Genomic DNA, 27,758 nt, shown 5'->3' with positions numbered 1-27,758 from the left:
GGCGGTGTTGACGCCGGAGCTGGCAGTGGGTGGAGCGGTTAGTAAACAGCAAATGCGGGAACTGGTGGGCCGGAATCAGCCATGGACTGGAAAGAAATTCTTCGCCGGCGGTTAGCGACACCCAGCACCAGTCCACACAGTGAGTTTGGGAGGAGCCGCCCGCTGAGAGATCCTGGCCCCAAACACGGGGAACTGGGGGGACGATGGATGGGGAGGAGCAACACCTTTGGTAAAACCTCTCTTGACAAAAGAGGCTGACTGGGATGTGGTTGAACTATCCAGAGGGGTTTGACCTACACTTCTCTGGGACGGGATTTGCAGGAATGAAAAGCTACCTAGACACTCACTTGCTTGGTCCTAACCTCGACTTGTGAGGGATAATTCAAAGTCGCGGTGCCAACAACCCTTCGATCCTGCCGTTGCTCTTACCGCCTTTTTATTGTCACACGTTTTACTTCCCTCCTTGTCCATTTTAGACTTCATAATCCGTTTTTCCTTGTCTCTTTCCCTCTACTTCACACTTGTTTGTTAATCAGTCTGGTTAAAACTATCATTCCTATTTCATACCTCCATCCAGGGCAGCTGAATTGTCTCACTTTTAATTCATGTCCACTAACCTAAAGCAGATGTTTCAGTCATTCAGCTACACTTCTTTCGTGTGTCCCTAGACATTGACTCTCCTACACTCCAAGGCAGTTCCTTCTCTCACCTCCTAAACCTCTGCTGCTGCTAAGTCGCTTCAGTCGTGTCCGACTCTGTGCGACCCCATAGACAGCAGCCCACCAGGCTCTTCTGTCCATGGGATTCTCCAGGCAAGAACACTGGAGTGGGTTGCCATTTCCTCCTCCAATGCATGAAAGTGAAAAGTCAAAGTGAAGTCGCTCAGTCGTGTCTGACTCTTAGCGACCCCATGGACTGCAGCCTACCAGGCTCCTCCGTCCATGGGATTTTCCAGGCAAGAGTACTGGAGTGGGGTGCCATTGCCTAAACCTCTAATCCTCCAGTATTTCCTATCTACTCCTTTATCTGCTCTCCCTCATCTGCTGTTTATTCCCTCTGGCTCATTCTGCTGCAGCTCACTGGCCACCTCCCCCTTCCCTGCATACACCAGGCATAGTCCCATTTTCGTGCCTTGGCACTGGCTGTTTCTTTTGCCTGGAATGCTCTTCTGCCTGGATATCTGTATACCTTCTTCAAATTTGTTGTTGTTCAATTTTATCTCAGTGAGAGTCAGTATCCCTGACTCTGGCAAGATGCATGTGTTTATGTCCCTAGAATAGGTGAATGGTAGAATGAGAGTGACTCTTGGGATTTGGGCTCAGTTGATCGTAGTACAACTTACTGAGTTGGAAATAAGGAGTTAGAAGAAGAGTAGTAAGGTGAAGGAAAGTAGGGAAGGTAAGGAAATCAACCCTGAATGTTCTTTGGAAGGACTAATACTGAAGCTGAAGCTCTAATACTTTGCCCACCTCATCATGCAAGGAGTAGACTCATTGGAAAAGACCCAGATGCTGGGAAAGATTGAGGGCAGGAGGAGAAGGGGGTGACAGAGGATAAGATGGTTGGATGACATCACCAATTCAATGGACATGAGTTTGAGCAAACTCCTGGAGATAGTGAAGGACAGGGGAGCCTGGCGTGCTGCAGTTCGTGGGGTCACAAAGAGTCAGACACAGATGAAGCAACTGAGGACCCAGGCATGCCCAGTATACCCAGTTGTTGGTGAACTGAGCGGGATTCTCATCTGTTGAGGGTGAACACAGCAGGTTTGAGGAATGCAGTGAAAGTTTGGAACAGTCAGTCACCAAGAGGAATAAGCAAGAGGACATCAAGGGCAAATAAAATATGTATTGGTGGTTTTGAGAGGTTGAGTTATTAACTACCATGAAATAAATTTGTGGGACCAAATGTTTACATAGTTCGGCAGTTTTCTCCAACAGTTATTAAAAACAAGGCCAATCCAGATAGAGGAGAAATGCTGGCAGAAGAGTTTCAGGAAAAGAACTACAGGCATATTGAGAAGGAAGTGAGACCAGGAAGAGGGAAAACTTTTGAGAAAATAAATCATAGAATCAAAAATCTCAGGTTGAAGTGCAGCAAGGTTTTGGTAACCATAAGTTTGTTTCCTATGTCTGAGTCTTTCTATTTTGTAAATAAGTTTATATGTATCTATTTTTAAAATATTCCACATATAAGAGATATAGTATGATGTCAGGCGGGCCTTAGGAAGCATCACTATGAGCAAAGCTAGTGGAAGCAATGGAATTCCAGTTGAGCTATTTCAAATTCTAAAAGATGATGCTGTGAAAGTGCTGCACTCAATATGTCAGCAAATTTGGAAAACTCAGCAGTGGCCACAGGACTGGTAAAGGTCACTTTTCATTCCAATCCCAAAGAAAGGTAATGCCAAAGAATGCTCAAACTACTGCACAATTGCACTCATCTCACATGCTAGTAAAGTAATGCTCAAAATTCTCCAAGCCAGACTTCAGCAATACGTGAACCGTGAACTTCCAGATGTTCAAGCTGGTTTTAGAAAAGGCAGAGGAACCAGAGATCCAATTGCCAACATCCACTGGATCATGGAAAAAGCAAGAGAGTTCCAGAAAAACATCTATTTCTGCTTTATTGACTATGCCAAAGCCTTTGACTGTGTGGATCACAATAAACTGTGGAAAATTCTGAAAGAGATGGGAATACCAGACCACCTGACCTGCCTCTTGAGAAACCTGTATATAGATCAGGAAGCAACAGTTAGAACTGGACATGGAACAACAGACTGGTTCCAAATAGGAAAAGGAGTACATCAAGGCTGTATATTGTCACCCTGCTTATTTAACTTATATGCAGAGTACATCATGAGAAATGCTGGGCTGGAGGAAGCACAAGCTGGAATCAAGATTGCCAGGAAAAATATCAATAACCTCAGATATGCAGGTGACACCACCCTTATGGCAGAAAGTGAAGAAGAACTAAAGATTCTCTTGATGAAAGTGAAAGAAGAGAGTGGAAAAGTTGGCTTAAAGCTCAACATTCAGAAAACTAAGATCATGGCATCTGGTCCCATCACTTCACATCAAATAGATGGGCAAACAGTGGAAACAGTGGCTGACTTTATTTTCCTGGGCTCCAAAATCACTGCGGATGGTGATTGCAACCATGAAATTAAAAAGACTCTTGCTCTTTGGAAGGAAAGTTATGACCTACCTAGACAGCATATTAAAAAGCGGAGACATTACTTTGCCAACAAAGTCTAGTCAAGGGTATGGTTTTTCCAGTAGTCATATATGGATGTGACAGTTGGACTATAAAGAAAGCTGAGTGCAGAAGAATTGATGCTTTTGAACTGTGGTGTTGGAGAAGACTCTTGAGAGTCCCTTGGACTGCAAGGAGATTCAACCAGTCTATCCTAAAGGAAATCAGTCATGGGTGTTCATTGGAGGGACTGATGTAGAAGCTGAGACTCCAATACTTTGGCCACCTGATGTGAGGAACTGACTCATTTGAAAAGACCCTGATGCTGGGAAAGATTGAGGGCAGGAGAAGGGGACGACAGAGGATGAGATGGCTGGATGGCATCACCAACACAATGGACGTGGGTTTGGGTTGGACTCCGGGAGTTGGTGATGGACAGGGAGGCCTGGCATACTGTGGTTCATGGGGTTGCAAAGAGTCAGACACGACTGAGCTACTGAACTGAACTGATATTTATTTTTGTCTGACTTATTATGATAATCTCTAAGTCTATCCTTATTGTTGTAGATGTCATTATTTCATCCTTATGACTAAGTAATATTCCATTGTATGTATGTATGTGTGCATGTATACACACACACACCCCCCACATATTTAGCTGTACATATGTTGATGGACATCTGGGTTGCTTCCATGTCTTGCCTATTGTAAATAGGGCTGCAATGAACTATAGAGTGCATGTATCTTTTCAAATTATAGTTATCTTAAGATATATGTACAGGAGTGGGATTGCTAGATCATATGGTAACTCTATTTTTAGTTTTCTAAGGAACCTTAATACTGTTCTCCATAGTGGCTATATCAGTTTAAATTCCCATCACCATTGCTGGAGGGTTCCCTTCTCTCTATACCCTCTCCAGCTTTTATTATTTGTGGCCTTTTTGATGATGGCCATTCCAACTGATGTGAAGTGAGATCTCATTGTAATTTTGACTTGCACTTCTCTAATAAGTAGCAATGTTGAGCATCTTTTCATGTGCCTGTTGGCCATCTGTATGTCTTCTTTGGAGAAATGTCTATTTAGATCTTCTGCCCATTTTTTGATTGGATTTTTTTTTTTTTGATACTGAGTTGTATGTGCTCAATGAGAACTTTTGATTAAATGAACTAGAACATGTCAGGTCTATAAGACAGGCAGTGACTTGAGGAAGAGCAAGTACAGTGATAAGAAGTAGGAGCATCTGAGAACTGGTTGAAGATGTAGAAGAGGCTATTTCAGTGGAAGATAGTGATTCTTGGTATTTTAAGAAAGTTAATAGATGCTCAGTATCTAAACAGGAGAAGGCAATGGCACCCCACTCCAGTACTCTTGTCTGGAAAATCCCATGGCGGAGGAGCCCGGTGGGCTGCAGTCCATGGGGTCGTGAAGAGTCGGACATGACTGAGGGACTTCACTTTCACTTTTCACTTGCATGCATTGGAGAAGGAAATGGCAACCCACTCCAGTGTTCTTGCCTGGAGAATCCCAGGGATGGGGGAGCCTGGTGGGCTGCCATCTGTGGGGTGGCACAGAGTCGGACACGACTGAAGTGACTTAGCAGCAGCAGCAGCAGTATCTAAACACAATTGTGAAGGCCTTTTTTGTGCTATAATTAGAGCATAGTGTATAGATGTCTTGAAAAAATGTTGTCTGATTTTAAAAGTTCTTTCCCTCCTTAATCTGTTTTGTTACCAGAAAAAAAAAGTGAACAAGAGTTAAAAGATGAAGAAATGGATTTATTTACCAAGTATTACTCAGAATGGAAAGGAGGTAGAAAAAACACAAATGAATTCTATAAGACCATTCCTCGGTTTTATTACAGGGTAAGTGATATCTAAGCAAATGTCTTGTAGAGTTTTTAAATTAAGTGTAATTTTTGTTCAATGGGATAAAAATCTTTTATTTTATAAACAGATAAATTGATTATATTTAAAATTTTGTATATTGTTTTATTATAGTTGACCTTATTATTTTTGACCTGGTTAAATCTTAGTTTTTCATATAAATTGGCATAAGAACACAAAGTTGTTACTTGCCACTTTTTTAAAGTTCTTTCTTCCTAATTTTTATTATGGATATTAGTAATGGTATTCTATTGGATTCTGTTGTCAGGCTTTCTATAAAACTTAGATTTACTTGGTTGGTCACAATTTTTAACTTTGTCTTTTACTCATATGGTGTAAAATGTTTTGCTCGAGGCTAAACTGAAAAATAGATTGAGAGTGGAAAACTTTAAGAGTTATACTTAATTATATGTTTCTTTGTGCAAAAATGGTAAAGAAGGCTTTGAAGAGCATTGTAGATAAAACAATAAGACTTTCAGAAAGTTATTTACAGCTAAAATCGGAGGCTACTGAAAACAATAAAACCTATTTAGTGTTGTAGAAAGTGTAGCTACCATAATAAAGTTAACTTTGTAATTTTAGCTGAATGTCTCTTAAACCTGTTGCCTTCTAAACTCAATTAATTATAACATTATTTGCAAAGAAAGTAAATATTATGTTTTACTTGCATTAAGGAGTGAGGTATTGATAAAGGTGGATTATCCAGAAAATTTTAACTTATTTCTTCAAGTACAAACTTTTTTCATTTGAATCATTTTACTGCAAACTTTTTTGTAATCCTGTGTCTCCCAGCCTTTGAAAAATTATGAGACTAATCCATATATGTTATGGAAAAGAGAAAAAGCAGCTAATGCCAGAGACATAAATATTTTTATATGTATGTGTTTAACAAAAATGAGGTCACAGCATACATACTTTTCTTTTTGCTTTTTTGCATTTCATACTTTTCTTAATCAGAGGCAGTTAGACAACTGAGAATTTTTTGTAGTCTGAGGGAGTGGGAAGGGAATTGACGTATTGAGTATCCACCTACTTCAGAACATTTTATATTCATTATCTCATGTAATCAGGATTGTGAAATTGTTATCTTACTAACCCAGAAGCAGCCCTCAGATGCTGATGTCACTCCAACTTCCAGTACTGGCTGTCCCCTTGTGGTTCCTGAGGGAATCCCCTTTTCCCCCATTTCTGTCTCTTCTCTGACCTCTTCCAGATCCCAAATGGTTGCTGGTCTGCAGATGTGGACTTGTAGGATGTTCTTCCCCTGGTTTCTTCTTCTCCTTCCACTCCACTGCTTCAGAGAAACTACGTGTCATCTTTGGTCACCACTTCTCTCCTTGGCTGGTTAGCTGGTTGACTACCCACTGGCACACAGTTCCTGTCTCAACCCCAGCCTCACCTCCTGATGCTTATTCCTTCTCCATCCTCTTTGATGGGAAAGGATGGCATCTTAGTTCTTAGAAATAAAGTAAAATCATAGCCCCGAATTTGGATTATGGATTACACAGCTACATTTGATGGGGCAAAGATACATAAAAGAAAGAAGAAATTCTCAAAGTGAATTATTTGAAGTTGTTGGGATGAATCATTTTAAAGCCCAGCTTAGGGAAATCACCACAATAAGCAGAACCTCTGCGTTAGAGGCCAATTAGTAGACTTTGGCTTGACCAGCTCTGAGAAGTAAGGTGATCCAATCTCACCAGGCATACTTGGCTAAAAGTCGCTCTTCAGCTAGTCCTGATTTAATTCTGTATCAGGCTAAGGTTACACTGGGAACAGTTGTATGAATATAAAGTGAAACTTGGGCTACATTGAGAACATAGAAAAAGTGGTGGGTCATAAAGGAAAGTAAGAACATGACACATTCTGATACATTTAGTTTGGGGATGGTTATCTTCCATTGATTACCTGTCATAGTACTTTACTCCTAGCAGTCACTAGCAAGTAGCATAGAAGTCTACTTAAGGGAGAGATAACCTAACTACCCAGTAATGGAAATGAGATGGAGAAGAGAAAATACACTGAATCCCTGATGTCAGAAGACCCAGATGCATGTTTTTACTCTAGTTGCACAACTTTGGGCAAGTCATTAACATTAGGACATGAGGACATAGGGGAACAAAGAACCAAAGAAAACAACTCATAAAAAATTAAAATAGACTGGAACTCCAAAGATTTAAATCTTGGGACTGACTAACTGCATATGCATTCTTGATAGTCATCCATCTCTTGATTTCCTTACCTCTAAATTGAGTGTGATGAAATCCATCTCACAGGGCTAGTAGGATTAAATTAGAATGTGTGTATTTATGTTTGATATATTGTGGACACATACTAAATGTTGTGTATATTTTTAAGTAAATTCTGGATCAAAAAAAGAAACTTGGGCTAGATGGTTAGCTTTTTCCAGGCAGAACTGGCCTTGCTGATCACTAAATTCTCTGTGGATCTCTTTTTGTTAAATGAACTTTTTAAATAAATGATGACTTGAAGTTAAGCAAAATTGAGATACAAAAAGTACTTTTGAGACAGTGGCATATGTAGTTTTTTAGACCAGATCAGTTCAGTTCAGTCACTCAGTTGTGTCTGACTCTTTGCGACCCCATGAACTGCAGCACGCCAGGCTTCCCTGTCCATTACCAACTCCTGGAGCTTACTCAAACTCATGTCCGTCAAGTCGGTGATGCCATCCAACCATCTCATCCTCTGTTGTCCCCTTCTCTTCCTGCCTTCAATCTTTCCCAGCATCAGGGTCTTTTCCAGTGAGTCAGTTCTTTCCATCAGGTGGCCAAAGTATTGGAGCTTCAGCTTCGGCATCAGTCCTTCCAATGAATATTCAGGACTGATTTCATGTAGGGTGGACTGGTTTGATCTCCTTGCAGTCCAAGGGAGTCTCAATCAAGAGTCTTCTCCAATACCACAGTTCAAAAGCATCAGTTCTTAGGCGCTCAGCTTTCTTTGTAGTCCAACTCTCACATCCGTACATGACTACTGAAAAAATCATAGCTTTGACTAGACAGACCTTTGTTGGCAAAGTAATGTTTCTGCTTTTTAATATGCTGTCTAGGTTGGTCATAGCTTTTCTTCCAAGGAGCAAGTGTCTTTTAATTTCATGGCTGCAGTCACCGTCTGCAGTGATTTTGGAGCCCCCCAAAATAAAGTCTGTCACTATTTCATTGTTTCCCCATCAATTTGCCATGAAGTGATACATTTTAAATAATCCAATGGTCTAGAATTTAAGTGTAGAAATTAACTGCAGTGTATTTTTAGCTGCCAGCTGAAGATGAAGTCTTACTACAGAAATTAAGAGAAGAATCCAGAGCTGTCTTTCTGCAAAGGAAAAGCAGGGAACTATTGGATAATGAAGAATTACAGGTAAGAATGGAATAATTCTTGGCCATTTCCTATTTGTACTACATGTGTCATGTGGGATCCCAGCGCGCCTAAATGGAGACAGTAGTGCAGAGTGGCTGAAAGCACAGGCTCTGAAGTGACGATTCCCACCAGAATCAACTGCAAAGCTTATGTATCCCAAGGAGAGTTTTGTCTTGTTTTTTAAAGTCCATAGGTAATTTTAATGTGAGGCCAAAGTTGAGAACCACTATTGTAGGGAGTCATATTAAGAAGAATATCATCTTCTATTATCCTTTGATTACTAATAACATAATAAAAATAGCTGGCATTTATTGAGTGCTTACTAAGTTCTAAAATTTTCATATACAGTTCCTCTTTAATCCATATATTAGCTGTATGATATAGGGACTATTATCCCTACTTTACAAATGAGATTTGAAACACAGGAAGCTTAAGTCCACCATCCAAGATTAAAGACAGGGCTAGGATTTTAACCCTTGCAGTTTGACCCTACAGTGAAAGTGAAAGTCGCTCGGTCGTGTCCGACTCTTTGTGACCCCGTGGTCTATACAGTCCATGGAATTCTCCAGGCCAGAATACTGGTGTGGTAGCCTTTCCTTTCTCCAAGGGATCTTCCCAACCCAGGGATTAGACCCAGGTCTCCCACATTGCAGGTGGATTCTTTACCAGCTGAGCCACAGGGAAGCCCAAGAATACTAGAGTGGGTAGCCAATCCCTTCTCCAGCGGATCTTCCTGACCCAGGACTTGAACTGGGGTCTCCTGCACTGCAGGCAGATTCTTTGCCAACTGAGCTATCAGGGAAGCCCCAGTGATAGATGGTAGTCTATCATTTTAATGGAAATAACACATTTTTAAGCTATTTTTAAAAATTTTTGTTCTGTTGATAACAACATCTTAAATATCTTAAAATTTTGCAATTCTCCTAAGAACTTATGGTTTTTGCTGGACAAGCACCAGACACCACCCATGATTGGAGAAGAAGCAATGATTAATTATGAAAATTTTTTAAAGGTTGGTGAAAAAGCTGGACCAAAGTGCAAGTAAGAATAATATAATTAACGTAAGAGTATGTTACATTAAGCATTTTAAATGCATCAAATAAATGTTAATGAAAATTTAAGTCAATGATATGATCATTTAAGTCAACTTTTCATTAAATAAAGTTTAATAAAATTACTTATAGTCAAGACTATTACTTAGTATAAAGTTGTTAAAAGAAATAATATAGTTTATTTACAACACTATAGTCCCTCATTCTTAAGGCAATAGAATTTAAAAATGTATGACTTAATATTTTAAGTTTTGAACTATAGTTCTCACTTTGATTTTTTCCCTCTACTTTGATTTTTAGTTGTTTGAATTTATGCTATTTTCTGCTGAATCATATAGAAGTCATTTTTTTATTGGCAGATGATTTAACATTTATTTTCTTTTCTTAGGCAATTTTTCACAGCAAAAGTCTTTGCTAAACTCCTTCATACAGATTCTTATGGAAGAATTTCCATCATGCAATTCTTTAATTATGTCATGAGAAAAGGTGATTCCATTTTCATTTTGCTTCAACTCCTATCTGAGAATCAAGAATTTTGGGTCTTTGCTTTTATAATATCCCTTCCATGTCAAACATCTCTTTTATTAAATTTGAATAGCAGAATTTCTTGTCTTTTGACCAAGATTTGTTTTCCTATTATTATGATTCTCTCCTGGAACTTACTAGAACTGAAATTTTCTACCATACATTTGGGTTCACTATTATAAAAAAAGTTTATAAAAAACAAAACAAAAACCTCTTCTGACTGCTGCTGCTGCTGCATTGCGTCAGTCGTGTCCGACTCTGTGCGACCCCATAGACGGCAGCCCACCAGGCTCCCCCGTCCCTGGGATTCTCCAGGCAAGAACACTGGAGTGGGTTGCCATTTCCTTCTCCAGTGCATGAAAGTGAAAAGGGAAAGTGAAGTCGCTCAGTCGTGTCCGACTCTTAGCGACCCCATGGACTGCAGCCTACCAGGCTCCTCCACCCATGGGATTTTCCAGGCAAGAGTACTGGAGTGGGGTGCCATTGCCTTCTCCGAAGATGCTAGCTAACTAGATATATCAAAAGCTGAACCAAGAATTTTAATAGATTGTTATTTGAAATATTCTAATTCACTGGTAATTCCATTTCACCAATATATTACAGGTTGAGTTGCCTGAGAGGATAGTTTCAAACTCAAAACTGTAGCCGCATACTCAAGGAGCTTTTATTAAACCACATGGAGTTGTTATGATTCCTATAAGTTCCATAATGACTTGTCAAATTCTGTGTGTACCATCTTTAACTGATATTTGGTTGCAGTAATTAACCTCAGTAGAATAAAATCTGCTTCACTGAAGGCATAACATTACACTCCTTTTTGGTGGAACACAAGGATTCTCAAGGGCATCAACTTTAGTGTCACTTTAGGCATGGAAGAATTGTTGATATCTGCAGTTAATTCTATGGTCTATTTATTTCAAACAGTTTTTGGATTAATGAATAGTATATGTGAGAAAATAGATGTTTATGGAGTTATTAAATTAGCTTGTCTTTCTAATCTCTTTATCTCCTTTTATGCGTATATATACCAAAGGATAGATCTTAATAATTATTATATTTCATTTTCTCGTTTACTGTCAGTTTGGCTTCATCAAACAAGAATAGGACTCAGTTTATATGATGTTGCTGGACAAGGATATCTTCGGGAATCTGTAAGTATTAACCTACTTTCATAACTACTCTAGACACCAAAATGCTAAATAATAGTTATCACTGGATGTTGAGATTACAGATAATGTAAGAGCAAGTTTTTCCTTTTTTAAGAGATATAAGAAAAATAATGTGACTATATTCCCACCTGTAGGTTTGGGTCGTAAGGTCAGTTACCAAGAGGATATTTATTACCCATTAGGTGGTTGCGAAGAGTTGGACATGACTGAGCAATTGAGCACACACAGACACACACACACATATACCAATGTAGTTAAGCTAGGTTATCAGTAAAGAATTATATTACCGCCTCATGATACAAATCATTATTTTTCTTGTAAGTGTAACTATCTTAATTATATGGACATGTTTCTTTTCAGCTCAAGACTTTTTTCCCAAATATATATAAAATGGGAATGGAGTTATGCATAAATATGAACCAAGATAATTAATCACTTAGATATATGTTCAAATATAAGATTTAAAGAAATGCAGATTCCCTGATATAGTTTCCTGTTATAATTTGTTGCACTCTGTTTTATCCAGATTTATATAGATAGAATCTGTTAGCTCATACTGAACATTTACACCTAAAAACCTTTCTAGGGCCACAGTACTGTTCTTGTCCTTTAAGGTTCAGATCAACTGGACAATAAAAGGTTCTTGGTTCTATCCATCTCTCTATAGCAAGGAAGATATATTAACCATTTGTTGATACTTATTCAGGTCAGATATTGGAATACTTCTATAGCTCTGAGGATTCTCGTCAGCCATTAGTTGGTTTACAAAACACAGGTATCTCTTGTTGCCTCTTGCCATGAATGGAAACAAAAATTTAAAAAGGGATGGGGAGAAGGGAGAAAAAAGCAACAGTGTATCGCTATAGTTGTGTTTAAAAGGGAATAATCTTCCCTTCTGTCAATGAAAGGAAACACTTCTCTCAAAGGGAAAAAACCTCTCTCCTAACCTTGGTGCTTTGCCTTTTGAAACCAGACTTTGTGTCTCCCTTATTTAAAAGATAGTTATTTCCAGTGCCAACATCTGTAATTTGAGTAGTATAGGCAGACTTTCATTCAGCTATTAAATCTTAAATAACCAATTACCAAACACTTAATTTATGCCAGGTACATTGCCAAGCCTTACCCTTATGTATAATAAGGTGCTTTTTTCCTAACAGAGTGAGGAGGCAGACACTAAATTATCTGCAATATGATTTCAAAGACTGACAAGTTCTAAGGAGAAAATAGGGTCCTAGGAAAGAGTATGACTGGGGTTGCGGAACTATTTTAGATAAGATGAAAGGTGCCTCTTTGAACTAGTGACTGAATTTTAGCCATGAAGGATGAGAAAGAACCAGCCTTATGAAAATGTAGTACAAAGGGAATAGCAAGTTCAGTGTCCCCAAGGCACAGTTAAACCTGATCTGTTTTAGAAGCAGAAGGAAGCCAGTGTGTCTAGAGCATATGAGCAAGGGTTAGTGTAACAAGGGGCTTCCCTGGTAGCTCAGCTGGTAAAGAATCCACCTGCAAAGCAGGAGACCCCAGTTTGATTCCTGGGTCAGAAGATCCCCTGGAGAAGAGATAGGCTACCCACTCCGGTATTCTTGGGCTTCCCTGGTGGCTCAGACAGTAAAGAATCTGCCTGCAAAGTGGGAGACCTGGGTTCCATCCCTGGGTTGGGAAGGTCCCCTGAAGGAGGGCATGGCAACACACTCCAGTATTCTTGCCTGGAGAATTCCCATGGACAGAACAGTCTGGTGGGCTACAGTCCACAGGGTCGCAAAGAGTTGGACATGACTGAGCGACTAAGCACAGCAGAGCACCAAAGTTGACAGAAGGGGAAGTTGGAGAAGTAGGCAGAGCCACTTGTATTAGGGCATGGTAGGGAGTTTGGGTTTTATTTTGAGACTAATAGGAAGCTACTAGAACTTTTAAGCTGACTCTATGTCAGATATGGTTTACATTGTATTTGTTTATTTATTGGCCACAAAGCATGTTAATCTCAGTTCCTTGACCAGTGATTGAACCCAGGCCACAGTAGTAAAAGTCCAGACTCCTAACTACTAGACCATCAGTGAACTCCCTGGTTTACATTTTAAATTTTCTTTCTTTTTTTTTTTTTTGGCCATGCTGCTCAACCTGTGTGGGATCTTAGTTTCCTTACCAAGAATCAAACCCATGACCCCTAAGAATCAAACCCATGGCCCCTGCAGTGGAAGTGCAGAGTCTTAACCACGAGACCACCAGGGTACCTCCCTGGTTTACATTTTAAAAGATCACTGGATATGTGGAGAATGAATTGTAAGGAGCCTAGAGTCAATGAATAATTAGGAAACTACTGTAGTTGTCCAGGTGAGAGATGATAGTGGCCCAGACCAGGATGATGTCTGTGAAGAAGCCAGTAATAGATCAATTTAGTATTTATTTTGGACACACACACCCCAACAACAACAAAAATTTGCTGCTGGATTAGATGTTGGGGGTAAAGTATAGGGGCCTTGGTAAAGAAAAGGTAGGAACCAAGTTTAAATTTTTTACTTTGAATAAATAGTGGAATAAGGGGAAATAGGTGAGGACTAGGGTTGGGGATGGTAAGAGTCCTGTTTTGGACTCACCACCTATGAGATGCCATTGGTTATACAACTTAGATTATAAAGTATCTCAGAGGAAGTAGAAACATATATCAGGAGGGATAAAGCAAAAGTAACAAAATTATAAAATATAAGAAACCATGAGAGACACTTAAATATATAATCTTGGAATAGGGAAAGCTTTTCTGAATATGACAAAGCTGAAAAGTCTAAAAAACAAATTCAGCTAATTTTTAAAAAAAATCTGTAAAGCAAAGACCATCATAAACAAAGTAAGAACAAGAAGCTGGGACTTCCCTGGCAGTCCAGTGGGTAAGAGCTTGCCTTCCAGTGCACGGGCTGCAGGTTTGATCTGTGGTGGTTGGGAAAGTGGTCTGGGAGCCAAGATCCTACATGCCTAGCAGTCAAGAAGACAACATACAGCAGAAACAATATTGCAACAAATTCAATGAAGACTTTTAAAAACAGAAAAGAAAACAGTAAGCCAAGAAAAATATCTGCAACTTATTCACAGACAAATGACCAATTACTCTAATGGAGAAAAAGCTCCTGGAAATCAAGAATAAAATGGCTGTTAACCCAGTAAAAACTGGGCAAAGGATATAAATAGTTTGCAGAAAGTAAATACAAATGCTTCTTAATCACAGGGAAAAAAATGTTAACCTCACTTTATATGAGAGAAATGCCAAATAGTTCTACACTAAAATACCATTTTCACCTATCAGATTGGCAAAGGTCAAAAAGTTTGATAATGACTTTAATGAAGGAATGTAAAATAGACCATGGGTTCCCAAACTTTTCCACTTCACTGAGGTGCCCTTATTGTCTCAGTAATTTTTTCCACTAAAAAATGGCCAAAAGAAATACCTAACAACTCCATTTATTAACCAGTTGATTTTGTTGTTTAGTCACTGTTGTGTCCGGCTGTGTTGCCACCCCTACTGTAGCCCACCAGACTTTTCTGTCCATGGGATTTCCCAGGCAAGAATACTGGAGTGGCTTGCCATTTCCTTCTCCAGGAGATCTTCCCGACCCGGGATGGAATTTGCGTCTCCTGCATGGGCAGGCGGGTTCTTTACCACCGACCATCAGTGCTGTGTGCTCAGTCATGTCCGACTCTTGGCGAGCCCATGGACCATAGCCCACCAGGCTCCCCTGTCCAGGGAATTCTCCGGGCAGGAATACTGGAGTGGGTTGCCATTTCCTTCTCCAAGAGCCACCAAGGAAGCGCATTAACTGTTAGTTTTAGCTGGCACTGTACAGTTACTCAGCCCTGGGTTGGACACGGTCATCTTTGATTCCTATGCCACACTAATTTTCACATGATACTTGCTGTATCACAGCAACCACCAAAAACCTAGCTTTGCTAAGATGAAACGGAGTCAAGTGAAAGTAGCTTAGACATGTCCGATTCTTTGTGACCCCATGGACTATATAGCCCGCCAGACTCCTTGGTCTATGAGATGTGGCAGGCAAGAATACTGGAGTGGGTTGCCATTCCCTTCTCCAGGGAATCTTCCCGAACCAGGGATTAAACCCAGGTCTCCCACGTTGTGGGCAGATTCTTTACCGTAAATGTTATCAAAAGGAATAAATTTCAATCTAATGTGATTGAAATGTGAACGACCTTGAATTCATAGCTGTAGCCCATGGTGATATGTTGTTCAGTATCCAGTAGATGTCGCTGTGTTTCCTTTAATTTATAGTATCTTGCTGCACCCCCTTGAGTTTAGTGTATCACTCCCGGGGCACAATTTGGAAGCTGTTGATAAAGCCGTCACAATGCTGGTAGTAGTGTGAAATCAGTATGTCCTTCCTGGGGAAGTGTGAAGTTTGCTGTTGTCTATCAAAATTATAAATGTGCACATGCTTTTGACCCAGCAATTCAACTTACAGAAGTTATGTCCTATATTCTCCCATAGTATCTATGAGTGAAAAATTACCTTGGCCCCTATAGTATGTTATTTATTTATTTATTTTTGGCCATGCTGAGTTGCATGTGGAATCTTAGTTCTCTTACCAGGGAATCCAACCTGTACGCCTTGCAGTGGAAGCATGGAGCCCTAACCATTGGACTGCCAGTGTATTCCCTCTAGTATTTTAGTGTCGCAAAAGATTATAAACAGTGTACATGTCCATTAGTAGAAGACTGGGTCAATAGATTGTTACATTCATACAGTGAAATAATAGACAGCTGTATTTTAAAGAGTAGAAGTTCTTTGAGAGCCAAAATGGAATAACTGCAAAGTATATTGCTAAATGATAAAAGGAAGATAGAGAAGAATTTTCATGGTATGCTGCTACATCCTGTGTAAAAAAGGAAAAAAAATATACATATATATGTATTATCTTATATGTGCATAGATTATCTTTGGAGAGATATATCAAAAACTGATAATGTAGGTTACCTCTGCAGAGAAGAAATAGGTGGGAAGGAAACTTTTCAATGAATACTTTTTTTGTTTCTTTTGTATTTGGAACTATGTAGAATGCGTTACCTATTCAAAAATATATTAAGATGTAAATAAATGGCATATATAAAATAACTTCACCACTAATACAGTTATAAATTTATTTCATTATTATAGTTTCAATGCTGAATAATTTTAGGACTGAAATTGTATTTTAGTATCTGATGAAAAATCAAGATCAGACATTTAACACTGTAAAATTGTATTTTGTTTTGTTCTTTCAGGATTTAGAAAACTACATATTGGAACTTATCCCTACTTTGCCACAGTTAGATGGGCTGGAAAAATCTTTTTACTCCTTTTATGTTTGTACAGCAGTTAGGAAGTTCTTCTTCTTTTTAGACCCTCTAAGAACAGGTAAAAGAAAATCTTATCTCACTTAGACATTTTCTAAATCTCAGTAACTAGAGATAAGTCTTTAAAATGTAATTTATTTTCCTAACATGTCATTAACACTGATATATAAATATTTTGATATATAGATATTTTGATTTACTTTCACCAACCACCACCAGCTATGTGACAGTGGACATGTCACATAACCATTTATAATTTGTCTTTAAAATGAAGTATCAACTAGGTGACCTGTGGTTCTTTCCAGTTTAAAGAAGCCAGGTATTGATATATTTGCTAGCCCTAATGGGTAATATACTGGAAAATTATTCTTTTTGATGAAAAATATGAATTGGGAGATAGGAGGACCATTTAGCCATAATGTATTTTTCTCATTCTCAAGTTAACCATCCTATATGAGGATCAGATTTGTAAATTTTGCCTCATGTTTTAACAGGACACTCTATCAACTGTTCTAACCTGCTAGACTGGGACAGAGAAAGGGACAGAAGGCCCAAACCAAAGTCCTTGGTTCTTTTAGGTCCTTGAAAGTGGCAGCTGTGTGAATCCATCACAGTATGGGGTAGCTGTCAGTCTTTTTTAAATGCCTTTGTTAAAGACATACACATCTTTTCCCTTTGAAATTTACAAAATAATAATAGCCAACAGTTTTGACTGTTTATTATGTACTGAGTACTGTGCTAAGCAGTTTACATAGATTCATTTCCTTCTCAAGTCCATAAAGAAGGTATTATTATCCAGATTTTATGTGTAAAGCAGCTGAGACTTAGATTGCGTGTCTAGAAATGGTATTTAAATTCCATCTCTCTACTCTTAACCATGCTTTATATTGTTTTCTATTCCAGAACCTCCAAAGGAAAATGGAGACAGTCTCTTTATTTGACTACTAACAGTATCATATCCATAACCACACAAAAAATTAACTTCTTTTGGAATCTTGTATCACTGTAATTTTGGAATTTATCAATTGGACATATATTTGGTGGTATATAGGTAGACATATCTATATGAGATTTTATTAACTATTCCCTGCAGATTTCCCTTTTAACATCAATATATAGTAAGGACTTTGGAACATGAGAGCTAGGAAGCTTTAAAATACCAATTGTGTGATTGCTCTTCTAAAACATTTTTATAAAATTGAGTTGCTCTTGTTTTTAAAATTAAGTAGTTGTGTTTCTCTTCTTTAAAGGGAAGATAAAAATTCAAGATATTTTAGCATGCAGCTTCCTAGATGATTTATTGGAGGTAAGTATGTTTTTAAATTACTTAATTCTATCACTTGATAGTTGCTGTCTTCTAATTATGTCTCTTTGTTCATCTAGTTAAGGGATGAGGAACTATCCAAGGAGAGTCAAGAAACAAATTGGTTTTCTGCTCCTTCTGCCCTAAGGGTGTATGGTATGTTCTTATTATAATGCTAAAATTTGAATTATCTGTTCCTCAGTAAATGTTTCATTAACATCTATTCAAAGGACAGTTTTATACGTAGCCTGATTACCTTAGGGCATCGCTGGTGGCTCAGGCAGTGAAGAATCCACCTTCAATGCATGAGACCTGGGTTCAAATCCTGGGTTGCAAAGGTCCCCTGGAGAACAGCATGGCAACCCACTCCAGTATTCTTGCCTGGAGAATCCCTGTGGACAGAGGAGCCTGGCGGGCTACAGCCCATGGGATCACAAAGAGTCAGACACGACTGAGCAACTAAGCACAGCACAGCAAAATTTACCTTAAGATCAAATTATTCTAATTTTCTTAAGAGCTTCTATGCTAGATTACTAAATTCTACTTGTTTAAATACCAACATTTTATATATATGTGTGTATATGTATATATTTTTAATATAGTTGATTTATAATGTTGTGCCAATCTCTGCTATACAGCAAAGTGCCAGTGTTTTATATTTTTGTAACTCTTAATTTAATACATTTCTAGCATTTTAATATAACATAAGGAATGTAGTTTGACTGTTGGTAACTCAGGAACATTAATATGCACGTCACCTATGATCTTGCATTGTGATAAAATGCTGCTCTCAGGGTCCACAGAAGGATGTCTTTGGACCTAGTTTGCTTTTTTCTTGAATTTCATTAGTCTGTTACACTGTTCTATTGAGTGATCTTCTGACTTGTTTTGGCAACCTTGACCTCTGCTTTCAAGTGCCAGCATTCCAGTGCTTTATCTTGGTTGACCTGCTGCTGCTGCTGCTGCCGCCAAGTTGCTTCAGTCGTGTCCAACTCTGTGCGACCCCAGACGGCAGCCCACCAGGCTCCCCCGTCCCTGGGATTCTCCAGGCAAGAACAGTGGAGTGGGTTGCCATTTCCTTCTCCAATTCATGAAAGTGAAAAGTGAAAGTCACTCAGTCGTGTCTGAGACTTCACAGCCCCATGGACTGCAGCCTACCAGGCTCTTCTGCCCATGGAATTTTCCAGGCAAGAATACTGGAGTGGGTTGCCGTTGCCTTCTCCAGGTTGACCCCCTACCTCCATCTAATTTAGAATCCTAGGAAAGTTCTAAAAGGTTGCAAACTGAAAACAAATAATGTAAGTGACCTAGCATAAAGGCATCATGAATTTTCTTTGACTGGTTTCTGGCTTAACATTGTTCTAACAGAGATTAAAGGAATAGCAGGTGTCTACCTTGACTGTAACAAAATTAGTTTAAAAATCAAAATATTAACCAATAAAAATAACTTTTTGTTTCTTTTGGTCGTGTCTTTTTATTGTCTTTCTTCCCAAGGCCAGTATTTGAATCTTGATAAGGATCACAATGGCATGCTTAGTAAAGAAGAACTCTCCCGCTATGGAACAGCAACCATGACCAATGTCTTCTTAGACCGTGTTTTCCAGGAGTGTCTCACTTATGATGGAGAAATGGTAGTAGTTTAAAACTCTGAGTTTTTAAAATTTAGACTCCCACAATTTCCAAAAGCCTTTTTTTAAAAATAGAAATATAGATGACTTACATTGTTATATTAGTTTCATGTATACCCCATAGTGATTCAATATTTTTATAGATTACATACCAAAGTTATGGCAAAATATGACTATATTCCCTGTGTGAAGATTTCATTCTTTTTATGGCTGAGTAGTATTCCATTGTATATATACCATGTCATCTTTATCCACTTATCCATCGATGGACACTTAGGTTGCTTCCGTATCTTGGCTTATGTAAGTATTGCTGCTGTGAACACTGGGGTGCATATCTTTCCGAATTACTATTTGCATTTTCTTCACATAAACATCCAGGAATAGACTTGCTGGATCATCTAGTTCTATCTTTAATTTTTTGAGGAACCTCCATACTGTTTTCCATTGTGCTGGACCAATTTGCATTCCCACCAACAGTGCATGAGGGTTCCCTTTTCTCCACATCCTTGAACACTTTAGTTATCTTTTATTTGGTTTTTTGTTTTTGCATGTGGGGTCTTAGTGGGATTGAACCCATGCCCTCTGCAGTGGAAGTGCCAAGTCTTAACCACTGGATTGTCTGGGAAGTCATCAGTTCTTTTTGATGGTAGCCATTCTGAACAGTGTGAGGTGATATTGTGATTTTGATTTGTGTTTCCCTAATGACTGGTGATATTGAGCATCCTTCCATGTGCCTGTTGGCCATCTGTTATCTTCTTCAGAAAAATGCATGTTTAGGTCCTCTGTCCATATTTAATCACAAAAGCCTTTTTCTTGATGTGATACAGCAGTATTTTCTTGTCAGTGTATAATAGTATCTTAAGAAGTATGAACTGATCAAATTGTTTGAGATTCGGAGCCTTTGATCTTAAGGTAAATTTGCTCAAAAACATTACTTCCCTTATTGACTCAGGACAAATAGACATTTTTACTATTTTGTTCATTTCATTATTGGTGCACCTATTGTAGAGGAATGTTGTAGGCTAGTAAAAAAAAATAAAAATCTGAAAAACAGGTAAATCCTGTTGACTATTTTCATATAGATGGTTCACTCATCGAGTTACCAGGTCAGATATAGTACCATATATGCCATGATTTAAATTAAGAATCAGGTCGTATTATTCTAAGTGACTACCTTAGTAGCTAAAGATTTGCTAACATGTGCCTGTCCTTTTATCGCAATTCAAAATATATACTTGAGAAGAAAATTCTAAATAGCATTTTTTTTTAAATAGCATTTTTAAGTCACCATTCTTGCTATTAAAAATATGTGTTAAGGATTTGATAACTTTTTCAAACCAATGATGCTTAAGAAATAGTCACTGTCAGCAGAGAATCAGGGTTTTAGGTTTTATCATTTAGATTCAATAACAGTTTTCTAAATGAAACCATTGTTAACCAGCTGCCAAAAGAAAAGAGGGAAAAGGCACAGAAACTGCTTCATGACTCCCACAGCTGCCTAAACAGTGAGGAGCTTGGAGTATACTAATGACGAGATAAATAAAATCAGAAGCTACCATTAGGCATGGAGTTTAGACCATGATAAGGTCTAGCTCTTATACATAGAGTTTATCAGAAAAGAATTCTTAATCTTAGCCTAAAAAAATCCTTTCCAAGATTATAAACGTTTTTTTCCCAAGTGAAAATCTCTGAAGTACTTTACTTCTTTTAACCATGCAAAAAAAGTAATCTGTGACTACGCTTTTTTTTAATAGAAAAAGCTTTCTGTCCTCTTCATGTCTTTTTAGCCTTCATTTGTATTCGTTTGCTCCCTTTTGGATGAAAACAGTATCAGATCACTGTAGAATATCTGGCACTCTTAAGATGACTTATTGGAAATCATCTGAATTAAAATTTCAATGCAGTATTTCATACAACCACACTGAACTGAAAATATAAATTTAGTGGCAATACACAATAGCTGTCACTCTCCTGTCCATTATAAAAGCCTAATGAATGAAAATTATGATATAACACAGCAAATCTCATAAGAAAATGAGCTGTGCCCCCAAAAACTATCTGTACAGGTTAACTGCAGTGTATAGAATTCCTAGAAACCAACATTAAGTATAGTTAAGTATGAATTTTGCATTTCATATTAAAAAATTGCCATCTTTGATTACAAAATAGCCTCCAATCATCATTCATTTGAACAATTACAAATTACAAATAAGGATTCTAACAAACATCATTTTCTTTTCTTTAGGACTATAAGACCTACCTGGATTTTGTTCTTGCATTAGAAAACCGCAAAGAACCGGCAGCTCTGCAGTACATTTTTAAGTTACTTGACATTGAGAACAAAGGGTATCTGAATGTCTTTTCCCTTAATTATTTCTTTAGGGTAAGTCTCATTTGTGTAAGTGTAATCTTTGTTATACAGTTTGGTTTAAATTACCTACCAAGTGACAATTTAATCTAACTTGGGGTGTTTAAATTTAGCAAAAGGATTTACATAACAGATTTCAGAAGGAAATCAAGTCTGGTTTTAGTTTTTTCTATTTTTGAAAATATAAATGGGCTAAATCAGTGCTGATTTGATTAGTTTTAAGATACTTTAGAAATGTGTAAATACATGTCAGGCTTATTAACCAGTGCAGATAAAAACATGCCTGAGAAAGTCTGTGCTCTTGGTGATCAAAAACTAGTATGTAAAATTCTATAGAAACGTTAATTACACATTCAGAAAAGGGGACTCCTTTCCACAGTTTTGCCAACCTGGTGTAGATTCTTTTAATTGCTGTGCTATAACAAATATATTTAAAAGTTGGCTAGAATTCACATTTCAGTGTGAAACAGATTTGCTGAAATTCTTATTCTGTGCCATAGGTGGTCTCAGAGAATAGCATGATGAGCTCTGAAGTAGAATTTGATTGTATCTGATAAGCATTCAGCTGTAGCAGGTGTAAATGTAGGAATGTCCACCCCTTTAAGATAAATCACTCCTCAGTTTGAATGGTGGCTTTTCTACTTGATGGAATGGTTTTGTACAGTACTGTTCCACTCCATTGCCACATAGCTAGTTTTCAGAAGACCATCTGGTTTTTATATGGTTAAGATCAATGGTAAGAAGACATTTATTTTTTCTTTTTGACATTTTTTTTAAACAGTAAAAATGGACATTTTCACATTTTTGTCGTAAACCATTTTCCTCTGGAAGCTTTTTTTTTCCATCTAAAAATTTTGCGATACTCCTAAAATAACTTTGTCTGATTTCTGAGTTTCAGGGTATATACTTCATAATTTCATGTTAAATTCCCTGAAAGGCTTTCTTTCTCTTATGATTTTCTAGGTAGTAATGATTACAGATTATTATAAGGATAAAATAAATTACATCCAGTATGAGGATGCATTTTTTAAAAAGTGAATGCCACATGGGATTTATATCCATGACTAATCTGAGAATCTGATACCACTTATCATAGGTATGCCCCTGCTTTAAGCAGACCTATTAAATGAAAATTCAGTTTTAGGAAAACACAGTAAATATATCTTTCAAACTACTCAATCCCTTTTCACTATTTCTTTATAGTATCTTCTACTCTTATGATATTTTATTTGTTAAATACATTGAAAATATTTTATACATTTGTTTTAGACTTGGTTGTATGGGCTAAGGTAAAGTTACTGGTACGAGCCTGGCTGTGTGTAAAGCCTTTGTGCATCAGTATCCCAGTGATAAAGCTAGGCCCGCATTTGCACTCTAGATCACTTCATCCATATCTGCTGCTCCAGTAGGTGAGAGTGTACTCAGATTCCCGTATGCTGCTGAGATGCCCTGTGCACACTGGGATCAGTGGCACTACAGAGTGGCACTCAAAACATATTTCACTGATTATTTTGCAAGAATTTTAAGCTTTCACATTTTCCAGTGAATGACTCCCACCTAAAATATTTGTTAGTCCAACTGGATCACCGCAGTTTCTTCAGTCTTTTTTTTGGTTAAAGTTCATAAAATAATTTGAGGGAGGTTTACCTCCATTTTTTTCTGTCAAGAATATGAAGTATAGGGTGGGAGGGGAGGTGGTAGACTGGCTGCCTTAAAGAATGGTGAAGGTGTGAACAGCATTCCTGGAAAATGGGAGGAGCAGGTCATAACAGAATTGCAAGGCCATGTTTTAAGGCCTGTTTGGGGTTGGAGACTATTCTTACATAATAGTAATCTTACATAATAGTAATCTGTACTCTTGTACACTTTCCTTATGAAGTTCTCCATGTGTAGACCTAGAAAAGTTGATGACTACACCAATCCAGTGTTTAGGTTTTGCTCAACAGATGTAAAGCAAGGTCAAGGAATTTGAGAAAATTCACAAAGATGGTTAAAACAATGAGATTTATGGTCTGACAGGATAGGAAACAGAACTAGAAATGGGGCCATGGGAAAACGACAGGGAATGTTGTGTATTTTATTTTTTGTTTAAGGATTTATTTCTATTAAATACAGGCCATACAAGAACTAATGAAAATTCATGGACAGGATCCTGTTTCATTTCAAGATGTCAAGGTTACTTTTTTCTTTAATTTACTTAATTTACAGCAGATAATCATTTGTATTAATGAAGTTTTTACCTGAAAGCAACTTATGATACACTGAACCAAATATTTTCAGTTATTTGTTCTGAATTAATATTTAAGTCATTAGAAACTGAGACAATAATGGGACTAATGATTTACACAGGTTAACATTTTAACATTGTCAGTCTTGTGTTCTCATTGGAAGCATTCATTCAGATTGAAAATTAAGAGAATCAGTACAGCCTGTATCTTTTGGCAGTCTGTTCCACCATAAACTGAATTTGGGCAAACTTTAGGTTCAGGCACTTTTTTAGTCCACTCCTTCAGAGGGCTTGCTTGCTTTGGTATTATTTAAGGAGACATCAATCTTACTGTATGAAAACTACTACTATTTGAAACACATGCTACTACTTAACATTTTAGTAATCAGACCTTCATCAGCTGTAAAACACATGGGGGCATCCATTACTGGTTCAGGTGAAGTAAGGTAAAAAAATAACGCATCCATTGTAACCAAATATAATAAAAGGCTATGTCGGTTTAATGTAAATGAGACAAATTTGAAACTATGCAACTGGCAATTTAAAAACAAGTCATTTTATATGGCCACCAACATGGAAAGGGAAATTTCACATACACACCAGATTAAAAAGTCATACATTTACCTGAATTGTTCTAATCTTTAAAAATGTAATTTAAATACTACTAAATAGATTGAGTGGTTTTACTATAAACAGATTAGAAAACATGTACTGATACCCCATAAGTAATCTTATAGTGCACTTAATATAGAAAAGGTTCTTCCATCTGTTCTAGTTATTTTTATCACCATTTAGTGTCATTGTGGAAGACTAATTCTTTAATACTCCCCCATCCATTCCAGGTCCAGAGTAAAACGTTGACATTATTATTGGAAATGAAGTTTTGTCCCTGTCTTGGCTCTAAAGCATTTAAGTTTTTACTTTGAGCCAAGTCTGCATTAAATCAAGGCCCTGCTTTACCCCTAATTAGAAGATAATAGGAAAATATAAGTAGTTACCACATATACAAAGAACACTACATTAGATAGTTTTGCCACTAATTAGCTATGTAGCTTTAACTGAGCTTCACTTTCTTTATAAGAAACATACAGGCATACCTTTAAAAAAATTTTTTTTAATGAATTGAAGGTCTGTGGCAACCCTAGTCAAGCAAGTCTATTGGTGCCATTTTTCCAACAGCATTATCTCTGTTTCACATTTTAGTAATTCTCACAACATTCATTGTTGTTGTTATTAGCTATATGTTGATCTCTGATGTTTGACATTACTATTGCAAAAAGATTACAACTTGTTGAAGGCTCAAATGACAGTTTGCATTTTAAGCAATATTCTTTAATTAAGGTATGTACATTTTATTACATATAATGCTGTTGTACACTGAAGAGACTACAGTGTAAAGATAAACCTTTGTAATGCACTAGGAAACAAATTCACATGAGTTGCTTTATTGCAATATTTACTTTATTGCAGTGGTCTGGAACTGAAATCAGAATATCCTCAAGGGTATGCCTCTACTAAGGAATCTTCCACTAAAATTCTGTGTATATAGAAAAGAGATGGATTGCCTATTAAATGAAAAAGGAAAAACTGGAACAAAAAAATTTTACATAAGCTCAAGTACTAGCCCTAAATTTTAGATCACTGTGTGATAGAAATGAAATGAATCAGAGAGCAAATTTCATTGTATTTTTTCTTCCTCTCTTGCAGGATGAAATCTTTGACATGGTAAAACCAAAGGATCCTTTGAAAATCTCTCTCCAGGATTTAATCAACAGTAATCAAGGAGACACAGTAACCACTATTCTAATTGATCTGAATGGCTTTTGGACTTATGAGAATAGAGAAGCGCTTGTTGCAAATGATAATGAAAACTCTACAGACCTTGATGATACATGATCTCTCAAAGACTAGACTGTATTCATTAAAGTAATCTTGGATGCTGCATGTAAATCTTTTGACACAGAATCTTTAGAAACGGTCTAAATAAAATACTTCATAGGCCTACAGAACACAGCAAATGTTCTGGTTATTGGAATTTTGGTTGCAGTGGCCTGGAAGAAATGGGACCAAATTAGGAGCAGTAAATTATGGTTACACTTAGCTCAGATATGGCAAGTGTGATCTGGTGACGGTAGGAGTCCATTTTAAACATACGTAATCTTTAGAAATAAAGGAAGTTTTCCTGGAATATTTCTGACATTAGTCGTTAAGAATTTGAATACTTGAAAGAAAGTTTAAATCATATCATTTAACTTTGAATCTTCTAAAGTATTATGTATATCAAAGATTACAGAATTCCTCATTCATCAGAGAAGGGTCGTTTCATTTCTGGGAAGTATTTGGACATGTTTATTTTAATAGAGTATTTCAATAAAAAGTATTCTAGTATTTTACTTTAATTAAAATCATTGGTATAAAAAAAATCTGTCTAGCTTGATTAACCAGCGCCAGGGTTACATTTCACAAAATTTAACTCCATTTTGTTAAGAATTTTTGTTAGAGAATTTGATAATTAAGTGTAAAGATTCTCAATTATACTGTTTAGTTTTTAAGAAATGAAAGAATAGAAGAAGGTAGAATAGCATGAACTATGATTCAGAAGGAGCAGTAATTATTCAACGGGTTGGAAAGGAAGAAAAAGTGAAAGAGGCTTAAAAATAAGACAAAACCATTTAATGCATTTATGGGAAATTTTATACTCTGCATAAATAAAAAGTATAAAATTTTAAGGCACAGTGAATATCTATATAAACATTACAAACTGGCCATTGTTGGACAAGTAAAAATAAAATTCAAGAAATGTAACACCTTCATAAATCATTATCTTCCTTCTACTACAATCAGAAAAGTTTCTGAGTCAACTCTTTTACATCTGGTACTTCTAGAGAGAGAAGATTCAGGTCACCTTTAGATACGCTTGCCTTTACAGGATACCCAAATAAATATGAGTTTGAATATCTTCTCGAATGAAGATAAAAACAAGGGGAACACATCAGATTATCATTCTTTACTGGTAAACTATAATTTATGACGACATTACATAATCTGAAGATTAACCCTTTAAGCACTAAATTATATAATTTATATCCATGACTAAAAAGATCACCATCACATGCCATGAACCACCATACTATGAATCCATGTAACTGAGGATTCCAAAAAAGAATTATCTTTATAAATCCTTCAAATTTCAATTGAAGAATTTAGTGGCCAGATGCTCACCGCTAACAGACTTCCATAATAAGCCCAATGCACCTGTGTTGTTTGTTTGAAGCTATACTTTAGGCAGATATATTTAAGACTGAACTTAATGCTATTTAGAAGACTATTAACAACGATTAATCTCTAAAGGCTCTTTAAGTTTGTGAATTGGTTTGTAGCAGCCCCATATCTAAAATATACATTTCTCCTTACATTAAGTTACAAATCAAAGTCATACAGATAACTCATAAGATTCTGAACGCATACAGGAATATTTTCAAAATTAGTTTCATATTATACATTTAGGTCTGCTAATGGCACAGTGGGTACAGGGATGGTCAACCAGGTCAAGCACACTATCCACTGTTGCTACTTCAAAGTGGTTAATGACTGTTCATTTCATTATGCCACCACTGCACCTTGTACAATATTTAACAGTGAATGCCTGGAGGGTTGTCTTCATTTGTCCCCCAATATCACCCTGCAACCACGTG

The 27,758-nt window shown here is 37.2% G+C and overlaps 1 protein-coding gene across 1 annotated transcript; it reads left to right on the top strand.

Annotated features, from left to right (window-relative positions):
- The first annotated feature begins 3 nt into the window (after window positions 1–3).
- PPP2R3C (protein phosphatase 2 regulatory subunit B''gamma) lies at window positions 4–26,486 on the top strand. Its single transcript, XM_055555776.1, has 13 exons — window positions 4–139; window positions 4,931–5,058; window positions 8,350–8,454; window positions 9,383–9,495; window positions 9,895–9,992; window positions 11,112–11,182; window positions 16,466–16,598; window positions 17,788–17,843; window positions 17,921–17,996; window positions 19,335–19,471; window positions 21,714–21,851; window positions 23,952–24,011; window positions 25,771–26,486. The coding sequence occupies exons 1-13, from the start codon at window positions 82–84 to the stop codon at window positions 25,957–25,959; spliced, it is 1,362 nt and encodes a 453-aa protein (XP_055411751.1). The 5' UTR covers window positions 4–81; the 3' UTR covers window positions 25,960–26,486.
- The last annotated feature ends 1,272 nt before the right edge of the window (window positions 26,487–27,758 follow it).

This window comes from Bubalus kerabau, chromosome 19 (genome assembly GCF_029407905.1).
Source record: "Bubalus kerabau isolate K-KA32 ecotype Philippines breed swamp buffalo chromosome 19, PCC_UOA_SB_1v2, whole genome shotgun sequence".
Lineage (NCBI taxonomy): Eukaryota > Metazoa > Chordata > Mammalia > Artiodactyla > Bovidae > Bubalus > Bubalus kerabau.
The sequence above is the reverse complement of the archived record's forward strand: the minus strand, read 5'-3'. Positions and strand labels throughout refer to the sequence as shown.

Bases quoted from the DNA above. Each gene is read 5' to 3' on its own strand.
- PPP2R3C (XM_055555776.1), top strand. From the start codon at position 82: ATGGACTGGAAAGAAATTCTTCGCCGGCGGTTAGCGACACCCAGCACC. The intron at 140-4,930 runs GTGAGTTTGGGA...TTTTGTTACCAG, and splicing joins ACCCAGCACCAGTCCACACA to AAAAAAAAAGTGAACAAGAG. The intron at 17,844-17,920 runs GTAAGTATGTTT...TTGTTCATCTAG, and splicing joins TCCTAGATGATTTATTGGAG to TTAAGGGATGAGGAACTATC.